Here is a 10901-nt window from a genome sequence, read left to right on the forward strand (position 1 = left end):
GGGAAATTGCGGTCCTTGAAGAAGGAGGCCATCTGGGTTGTGCGTTTTTGGAACTGGTCCTCCTGGGAGCAGATGCGGCGGAGACGAAGGAATTGGGAGAATGGGATGGCGTTTTTACAGGGGGCAGGATGGGAGGAGGTGTAGTCCAGGTAGCTGGACTACAAACCGACCGACTCCCACACTTTTCAGCACCTGTTAGTGGCATTTTTAAAGATTCATGGACTTCAACTTCCAAGTTTCTTTGGACATCCATTGTATTTCACTTCATACCATCAAGAAAGCAACATTTTCCTTACAACATCCATTATGTGAACTGTCTGCTGCAATCTCTTTCACAGTGATCAGTTTTCTTACTTGTCAATTTACCCACTGAAGTAAATTGGCTAACGAAAACACTGGCAGTAACGGATCTGATTTTAACTAACGTCTAATGGATGTAACAACTTGATCTGTCTCAAACTAGTCCCCACTGCTTATAGCAGGAGACAATGGAATTCAACTACTATACTTAGGCAACAATTCAGTTTGTACTTTTTGACGCTCTTTATCAATCTGGGGCTCAACAGCTACTTGAAAAAGCTTCATCAGTTTTCAAACCCATGAACGCTAATGATGCTATGAATCCTGGTGAACCCAAAATCTGCCAATTATCTATTCATCAACAACTTTCAAAACACATCTTAAATCCCTAGGTTATACACCATAAAGCTGGATTAAAGCTGGAATTACATTCTAAACAGCAGAGGCAAAAACCTGCACGATGGCAGAACGGGCTTGCCTATATTTTAGGGATCAGCCACCAATGCTGAACTTCAAGTCATTCCAGGTACATATTTGTGGCGATAACATGAATACTTCCACTGTTTAGTCAAGGAATTAGAGCAGATACAAATGATTTGATTAGATGTGGAATCCCCTACTTTCACGGGTACAACCAAATGAGTAGGGCTGCACTTTCTAATTTCCTCACTTAGTTGTACCAAACACACTGTTGTCTGAAGTCCCCAAGAGTTGTGGACATTTAATGAGGCCAGGGACCCATTGGGCAGCTTCAAATGGATATTTAATGCTAGCACTGCTATGATAGTTCCTGTGGTTCCATTTGGTGCTGTAAAGAGAGATATGATGATGCTACCTTAAAAGCACATCAGTATAGTCCTGAGCTGCACTGATCAAAATAGCCAATTTAATATGATTGAAGCATCTTTGTAATTTAGATTTATGACGTCAGCCATTATCAGCATTTGCCAGATAGCCAGCTGTTTGGATAGGTGAAGGGAATGTTGTCAACAGTGCAACCAACACACCTACAAGTCCCTCAGTTTCCACAGTCTGTTGTGGTTTTAGGTTAGATTAGATTAGATTCCCTACAGTGTGGAAACAGGCCCTTCCACCCAACAAATCCACATCGACCCTCCAAAGAGTAACCCACCCAGAGACCCATTTCCCTCTGACTAACATACCTAACACTATGGGCAATTTATAACAGCTAATTCACTTGACCTACACACCTTTGGACTGTGGGAGGAAACAGGAACACCCGGAGGAAACCAAGCAGACACGGGGAGAATGTGCAAACACACAGACAGTTGCCTGAGGCTGAAATAGAACCTGGGAACCTGGTACTGTGAGGCAGCAGTACTAACCACTGAGCCACCATGCCACCCAGTTTCCTCCCTACATATCTGCTTGATCACCTCCAACACTTGACTGACATAGTTAATTATGCTCACCTAATCTATAATGCATTTCTCAACTGTATGGCAACACACCTCTTCCTCAATCTAAGAACCTTTACAGCAAGGAAAGATTATTCAGCCAAGACGACACAGCACATTCCTGTCAGTTACCTACTTTAGATAGCAGCTAATCGCCTTCCTCAAATTTTTCTGAAATAAAAAGAAAAACCAAAGTATTATATAACCCAATGGCACATTCCAAAACTGATCCCAAATTAATGGCCTCCTTTGGGAGCTTCTTTCATATACTATAGAAAATGTGGGAGAAAGTTTCTCTCATTTCCAAGCATGGTAAAGAGACATTTTGTGCTTGGTTCTTTGCTTGTATTCCAAGACAAAGTCACCTTATCCAAAGCTTTATTTGAAGATTGGTGTCATCTCTCCTCAGTCTGTTATCCGGATATATCAGTGCCTTCAGCCTCTTGGGTAATAGACACTGATCCTCCTAATCTCAAAATATTACATACTACATATTCTGCATTATCACAATGCAGAAATCAAGGCTCATCACAGCATCCTAATTCTCTACTTCAGACCTTCCAAACAGCGCAGTATTTAGCAGCCAGGTTTCTGTCTCTGCTGAATTTCAATTAGCCCATTTAAATTTTCATTACAGCACAACACCCAACAAAACCACATTTATTAAGATCAACATTAATATTCAACAAAGTTACAAATAAATGATCACCGAATGCCAGGGCACAACAGTTTAACAAGCTAAATACCTTCTCGCAGTGAGGTGACCATATTTAACTTTTCCATTACATTGCATTGCATTATAATATCTTGAACCATTCGGACCATAATCAGTGCAACAGACAAAATAAAACACAGCCACTTAACAAGTACATCACATAAACTGAAGCCAATGAGTCTGGAGACAGGTGTAAATACAAACATATCCCAATCTGATCTATCATCAGGAATTAAGAATCTGCACAGTAATGCATGCCAAGCATCAATACACATGAAATAAGAACAAATGCTGGAAATATTTGTATCAGGCAGCACTGGTGGAGATCAGTTCCAGGGAAGGTCAATGCTCTAACTTATTACTCTATCTACCTTATGACAAATGCTACCAGACCTGCTGGATATTTCCAACATGACAGTTTCCATTTCAGATTTTCCAGCACCTGAACATTGTTGCTTTTGTTGTGGCAACACATGGGATCCTCCATCAGGTTCCCTTTTCAAACCAGGAGAGGAGGAAGTCATTGGAAAATGTATGGAAAACGCAACAACAAAACACTCAAACCTCAGATGGCGCAGAGAATCAAAACCAGTTAACAATAAACTGAGTTAATGCTCACAAGTAGAGCAGCCAGCACTTCTACATCATCCTTGTTCTTTGAAATATGCAACAAGTTCATTGACACCAATAGTCAGTTTGTCTTGTGCATTTGGCACATGGTACTATCTACACCAAGCCATAGTAATTATTATTATGAGTCAAATGAACAGTTGAGTATCAGGAATATGGAGAAACTACTCTCTATTAATAAGGATCCAGGAGATTGAATTCTTAAGAGATGATAAAGGCAGATACTTAAGAGGGAAATCAGGAGGGCAAAAAGGGGACATGACATAGCTTTGGCAAATAGGGTTAAGGAGAATCAAAAGGGCTTTACAAATACATCAAGGACAAAAGGGTAACTAGGGAGAGAATAGGGCCCCTCAACGATCAGCAAGGCAGTCTTTGTGTGGAGCCGCAGGAGATGGGGGAAGATACCAAACGAGTATTTTGCATCGGTGCTTACTGTGGAAAAGGTCTTGGAAGATATACAATGTAGGGAAATAGATGATGACAACTTGAAAAAATGTCCATATTAAAGAAGAGGTAGTGCTGGATGTCTTGAAACACAAAAGTGGATAAATCTCCAGGACCTGATCAGGTGTATCCTCGATCACTGTGGAAAGCAATTGCTGGGCCACTTGCTGAGATATTTGTATCACTGACAGTCACAGGTGAAGTGCTGGAAGACTGAAGGTTAGCTAACATGGTGCCACTATTTCAGAAAGGTGTTAAGGACAAGCCAACGAACTATAGACTGGTGAGTAGTGGGCAAGTTATTGGAGGAAATCCTGAGGGACAGGATGTACTTTTACTTGGAAAGGCAAAGACTGATTAGGGACAGTCAACATGGCTGTGTGTGTGGGAAATCATGTCTCACAAACTCTATTGAGCTTTTTGAAGTAGTAACAGAGATGATTGATGGAGGGCAGAGCGGTAGATGTGATCTATATGGACTTCAGTAAGACGTTCAACAAGGTTCCCTGTGGGAGACTGGCTAGCAAGGTTAGATCTCACAGAATAGAGGGAGAACTAGCCATTTGGATACAGAACTGGCTCAAAGGTAGAAGACAGAGGGTGGTGGTGGAGGGTTGTTTTTCAGACTGGAGGCCTGTGACCAGTGGAGTGCCACAAGGATCAGTGCTGGGTCCACAACGTTTTGTCATTTATATAAATGATTTGGATAGGAGCATAAAAGGTAAAGTTTACAGATGACATCAAAGTTGGAGGTGTAGTGGACAGCAAAGAAGGTTATCTCAGATTACAACGGGATCATGATCAGATGAGCCAATGGGCTGAGTGGCAGATGGAGTTTAATTCAGATAAATGTGAGGCGGTGCATTTTGGGAAAGCAAATCTTAGCAGGACTTGTACACTTAATGGTAAGGTCCTAGGGAGTGTTGCTGAACAAAGAGACCTTGGAGTGCAGGTTCATAGCTCCTTGAAAGTGGAGTCGCAGGTAGATAGGATAGTGAAGGCAGCGTTTGGTATGCTTTCCTTTATTGGTCAGAGTATTGATTATAGGAGTTGGGAGGTGATGTTGTGGCTGTATAGGATGTAGGTTGGGCCACTTTTGGAATATTGCTTGCAATTCTGGTCTCCTTCCTATCAGAAGGATGCTGTCAAACTTGAAAGGATTCAGAAAAGATTTACAAGGATGTTGCCAGGTTTCGAGGATTTGAGCTACAGACAGGAGTTGAACAGAGTGGAGTGTTTTCTTTGGAGAGTCAGAGGTTGAGGGGTGACCTTATAGAGATTATGAGGGGCATGGATAGGATAAATAGACAAAGTCTTTTCCCTGGGGTGGGGAGAGCCCAGAGCTAGAGGGCATAGGTTTAGGGTGAGGGGAAAAAGATATAAAAGAGACCTAAGGGGCAGCTTTGTCACGCAGAGGGTGGTGCGTGTATGGAATGAGCTGCCATAGGAAGTGGTGGAGACTGGATGGGTACATAAATATAGGAAGGGTTTAGAGGGATATGGGCTGGGTGCTGTCAAGTGGGACTAGGTCAGATTGGGATATCTGGTTAGCATGGATGAGTTGGACAAAGTCTGTTTCCGTGCTGTACATCTCTATGACTATGAAACATGTTTGGGTCTTGGAGTGTTTTTGGGCTTTTCAGGTATGCAAGCAGTCCTCGAAAATACAAATGAGAAAATATGGCAAGTACAATCTTATAGTTAATAATTCTCATCACTAATTGTAAAACACTGCACGGCTTTGCTTCTACTGATACTCATCGTATAGTTCATTGAACTATTGTCAACAATGACTGATAGTTTATTTTCCTAAGTGGCACAATTCTAAAAACACAGAGCAGGCTTGAGGAGCTGAATACCTATATGTTCGCCATGTTCATATGTAACTATGTGCGGACCTCAAACCTGGGATCAATACATATAAATCCCAGGAAGGTGGGAGGACAAGTGAGAAAGCTGTCAAAAATCATGTGGGAGCCCTGTCTTTTCTTTCATACAATAGAATATAAAAGCAAGGGCATTTCTCTAATTCTCAATGAAACAGTTTAGGCCACAACTGAAATACAGGATTCAATTTTGCGCAGCAGAGTAGACAACCTAGTGTTTTGTGTTCTACCTAGAGATACATCAGTGACTCCATGGTTAGCACAGCCGCTGGACAGTGCCAGGGATCTGGGATCAATTGTACCTTTGGGTGACAGTGTGTGGTGTTTGGTGTGGAGTTTGTTGTGTGTGTGCGTGCATGCATGCAAGGGGAGAGGGGGGTTAGTATGGACTCAATGGGTTGAATGTTCCACACTGTAGGGATTATATGTACTATGGTTAACTTAGAAGTTCGGAAAAAAGGAAGCAGGAAAGAAAGAATCTCACAAAGAATGACAGACATCAGTTAAGAGAAGAGAAAAGCTGGGATTGCTTATCGAAGGCATAAACCTTACTTCAAATCCCAGACAAGCCCTTACGTCCCAGGTGCAATGGACTAATTGACCTCCTTTAGAGCAACAATAATTCTATCCTCTCCTAACAGAGAAGGCTTAGTGATTTGACTAAGATGTTCCAGGTCATCAAAATTAGATCAAGTAAATAAGGATAAACTGCTTCCAGTGGCATGGGATCAGAGGCCTACAGAACAGATTGAAGGTGCTTAGGCAAGAAAAAAAGTGACACAAGGAAACATTTTTTAGAAACAAGTTAAGAATTGAAATGCTCGAAAAGGGAATCCAACAACATTCAACAGTATTTTGGATAAGGTAAAGCAGGAAACAGAAGTGTGGGAAAGAGCAAGGGAAAGGGCACAATTTGGACACCACAATAGAACTAGTACTGGGAAGAGAAGCACAATGCCCCACACTCTAAGATTCTGTAAGGTATTTACATCAAAACTCCCCATTAAGCCCTACCTCAAGGGAGTCAGGTGATAAGCGCTGAACCAGAAAAGATGCAAAGTTAGAAGTATGGGTGTATCATTAACAGCTGGAAAAATTAAAATCAGTCGGCAGTTTACCGTAGGTCAAGGGAGCAGGGTCAGAAGACCAAACCTGGGCAAGACGTGGATAAAGTGTAGAAACAAATTTGGGCCATGAGGAATCAAAGAATTAAGAATTAATTAAGACTTATTAAAACTTGTAAAAAGTATATCAAGCAGCAGTTAGATTTACAGGACTGATGTTTTATTAATAGTTCTAAAATTGCTGAGCATTGCTAAGTTTTTTTTAAAGCAGGAGCAAGGTTAATTAATAACTGAAGGAATGTGAGGGTTCCCTCCACCTTGTGAATGCAGACCTTCTGTGATGTGAAAAAACAAGAAAGTTTCCCCATATTCTAAATAACCATCTCTGCAGGAAGTATGGTCAGTTGAAGCAGCTCGAAGTTTCATCAAATAGTATCAGGCATCATCGTGGTGCAGTGAGGATGAGAGTACATGGACAGCACAATAATTGATGTAGTCACTCCACATCTGGACAGTATCCAGAACAAGGAAACCAATGACCAGCAAGAGAGATCAAAATAAACAGCCAAGTCATGCATGGGTCCTGAGGTACACACTGCTCTCTAACCAGTACTCACTTTTAACAAGTGTGATGGCTCATCCAGAATCAAATCGATGGCACCACAAATGGCTCGGATGCACATTGGGATATAAGATAAACGGGAATATCCAACAATTGGTGATTTCAGTCAGGCAACAAAATAACTATATTGAGGCATAGTTTTTAGGCAACCAACTAGTGTGCATGATATGGTTGAACAAACTTGCAAGGAAGCTTCAAAGAACTTCAAAAATTATACAGTGATTATATTGGGCGATTTTAATTAACCAAATATAAACTGCAAAAGTTGCATTATGGACAGAACGTGGACAAGAGTTCTTAAACAATTTGCTTTCATGAGACATGAAGCACTGCTATAGCTGGCTCTCAGTTATAAAATAGGTTAAGTAGATCAAATGCTCGCAAGTACATTTGGAGGGCAGTAGTCAACGTTTCATTTGGTTTAGGGCGACTAAGAAAAGGATAACAAACAAGCCAGAGTAAGATTAATTAATTAGGGGGAAAGCTAATATCAACGAAGCTTGATTTGGAGATGCCCTCCAACGCATCTCGTCCACATCCCGCACCTCCGCCCTCAGACCCCACCCCTCCAACCGTAACAAGGACAGAACGCCCCTGGTGTTCACCTTCCACCCTACCAACCTTCGCATAAACCAAATCATCCGCCGACATTTCCACCACCTCCAAACAGACCCCACCACCAGGGATATATTTCCCTCCCCACCCCTTTCCGCCTTCCGCAAAGACCGTTCCCTCCGTGACTACCTGGTCAGGTCCACGCCCCCCTACAACCCACCCTCCCATCCTGGCACCTTCCCCTGCCACCACAGGAACTGTAAAACCTGCGCCCACACCTCCCCATCACCTCTAGCCAAGGCCTTTAAGGAGCCTTCCACATCCAAAGTTTTACTTACACATCCACTAATATCATTTATTGTATCTGTTGCTCCCAATGCGGTCTGCTCTACATTGGGGAGAACTGGGCGCCTCCTAGCAGAGCGCTTTTGGGAACATCTCCGGGACACCCGCACCAATCAACCACACCGCCCCGTGGCCCAACATTTCAACTCCCCCTCCCACTCCCACTCTGCCATGGAGGTCCTGGACCTCCTTCACCGGACCTGTCCTACCTGCCTATCTCCTTTTCCACCTATCCACTCCTCCCTCTCCTCCCTGACCTATCACCTTCATCCCCTCCCCCACTCACCCACTGTACTCTCTGCTACTTTCTCCCCACCCTCGCCCTCCTCTAGCTTATCTCTCCATGCTTCAGGCTCACTGCCTTTATTCCTAATGAAGGGCTTTTGCCCGAAACATCGATTTCGCTGCTCCTTGGATGCTGCCTGAACTGCTGTGTTCTTCCAGCACCACTAATCCAGGTTTAATTGGAAGCACACTAGCTTTCGAAACGTCAATGAGGCTGGAATAGATCTTTGAGAAAACTAAACTGGATGTCAAGGATTGCAGAAAAATTTGGACAATAAATTATCTTCAAAGGAAAGATAGTTTGGATAACTTGGGAGCAACATAAACAGAGAATAGTACAGACCTTCAAAACTATGTAGACAAGATGAAGTAACATGTGGATAGGTAGAGATTTTGGTAGGAAGAACAGGAAGAGGCAAAATCAAACAAAGGGCTCACTTGGAAAGTGGCTACTGGACCGTAAGGGTGCATACATGCAGACATCATGACAGGCAGGACTGGTTGAGACAGCAATTAGTAAGGCATTCCATATTCCAGGCTTCAGTCACAAGCAAATAACATACATGAGCAAGGAGATTACATTGAATCTGTCCAACACTTGAACGTGGCCTCAGCTGGAGTACTGCATTATTTGAGTACTGTGTTTAAGGAAGGATGTGAAGGCATCAGAGAAAGTGCAGAAGAGGTTTACCAGAATGAAATTCCTCATATCAGTTATGATACTAGATTGGAGAAGTCGAGACTCTAATTTTAAGAGGTGTTTGATCAAAATCGATAGGTCTGGACAGAGTAAACTGGGACAAATTGATCAACTTGAGACCAAAGAAACACAGAATTGAACTATTGGTTAAAAAAACCCAGGGCATTAGGTGGGTACATTGCTCCCCACAGCAAGTGGTCAAGTTTTTCCTTTAGGTGGAGGCAGGGTTCAATCAAGACTCTCAAGAGTGAATAAGGCTGTTACCTGAAAATGAAAGAGCAAGGAGAGTGGAGGGTGATATTCAGACATAAAAAATTGAGGGTCATACATTGGGTAGACAGGAAGAAACTTTTCCCTTTGGTGGAGAGATCACTGAACAGGGGCACAGATTTAACGCAAGCAGGAGGTTTACAGCAGATGACAAAGAAAAATGCTCTCACCCAGGGGTCAGCAGGAATCTGGAACTCTCTGCCTGTGAGAGAGCAAGAACCCTCCTAACATTTAAAGGAGTATTTAGGTGTGCACTTGTAATGCCAAGACATAAAAGGCCAAGTGTTGGAAAATGGGGATTGGAATAACTAAAACTGTGAATGCTGCAAACCAGAGTTTAGAGGAATATGGGCCAAGTGCTGGAAAACTGAACTCGGTTAATTTAGGACAGCTGGTCGGCATGGACGAGTTGGACCAAAGGAGCTCATTCTATTATGTGCAGCTCTAATGACATGAACAGACCACCATCGGGTGGAATGACCTAAATCTTATGGCCTGGGGGAGGGGGAAAGAGAGAAGAGAAACAGTCCAGTCTCGATTTGCGTTAGAAAGACAAGAGTGGCTCAGGGGCACCGACTCGATGGGCCAAAGGGCCTTTTCCCAGGCTGCCGGACTTGGGTGGGAGAAGGGACCCGGTTAAGGCGCAGGAGACAGGAGGAGCCGGCACCGCCAGGAGGAGCCGGCACCGCCAGGACGGGCCGAGCGGCCTCTCTCTCCCCCCCCGGGGCGCGAGGTGAAGTGAGGAGCGGCACCCCCGCCCTCCACCTGCGCCGACATCCCGCCAGGTTGTTTATAAACAGCAGGAGGAGGGGGATGAAGCCGGAGGGTACCCCCGCCGGGCCCCAGGCCTCCCGCCGGCTCCTTACCTGCTGGGAGCTCAGCTCGACGTGCACGGCCCGGGACGAGCTGACATTCCGGGCGTTCATCGCCTTCCCCCGGGGCGGCGGCAGCAACTACGACGACTCCTCGCGCCGGCCTTCGAACAGCCGAGCGATAACGGTCCGCGGCAGGAGGCGGGCGATCACCTCACAGCACGACAACGACGACAACAACAACAACCGCCACTGGCTGGCGCCTCCTCCGGCCCGCTCACCGACTCCTACAGAGCGCCTGCGCCAACCTCCGACACCACATCCCGCCTACCGCCCTCCCCTTCTATTGGTCAATCCGGTCCAGTGACGCCGGCCATGCTTGAGGGAAGACGCCGCTGATTGGTCGGATTGCCACCCCATGGTGCTTCTGTCAAACCATCTCGAGCCACGCCCTTGCGTCGGCGCGTTGGTTCAGATGACCCGTGACGTCGGAATTAATGCCCATGCTCGGTCACGGCACTCACGGCGAGGGGGCGGGGCTAAAGAGGGCAAGGGGCTGCAAAGCAGAAGTTAACAAAGAGGAACAGTCTGATACAATGGGGAACACAGTCAGGCTGATTGACTGGGAATACAGTGAGAGGCTGATAGAGAGGTTGATATGCTGAGGAACACAGTCAGGCTGTTAGACTGGGAATACAGTGAGAGGTTGATATGCTGAGGAACACAGTCAGGCTGTTAGACTGGGAATACAGTGAGAGGCTGATAGAGTGGGAAAGACTGATACAGAGGGAGAGGCTGATACACTGGGGAACTCAATGAAAGGCTGAAATTCTGAGGAACACAATGGAAGGC

General features: G+C 44.7%; 1 protein-coding gene across 4 annotated transcripts in view; it reads right to left on the minus strand.

The window, feature by feature from the left end:
* The window catches only part of uvrag (UV radiation resistance associated gene), a 338769-nt gene extending 328384 nt beyond the window's left edge, over positions 1-10385 (minus strand). The window contains exon 1 of one of the 4 annotated variants that reach the window (XM_043692472.1): positions 10104-10369. In XM_043692472.1, the coding sequence (XP_043548407.1) occupies positions 10104-10163 (60 nt within the window). In that variant the 5' untranslated portion in view covers positions 10164-10369. Of the gene's footprint in view, positions 1-10103 lie in introns of all 4 variants that reach the window. The other 3 variants (XM_043692474.1, XM_043692475.1, XM_043692476.1) reach the window with 3 other exon arrangements.
* Between the last annotated feature and the right edge of the window lie 516 nt (positions 10386-10901).

This window comes from Chiloscyllium plagiosum, chromosome 6 (genome assembly GCF_004010195.1).
Source record: "Chiloscyllium plagiosum isolate BGI_BamShark_2017 chromosome 6, ASM401019v2, whole genome shotgun sequence".
NCBI lineage: Eukaryota > Metazoa > Chordata > Chondrichthyes > Orectolobiformes > Hemiscylliidae > Chiloscyllium > Chiloscyllium plagiosum.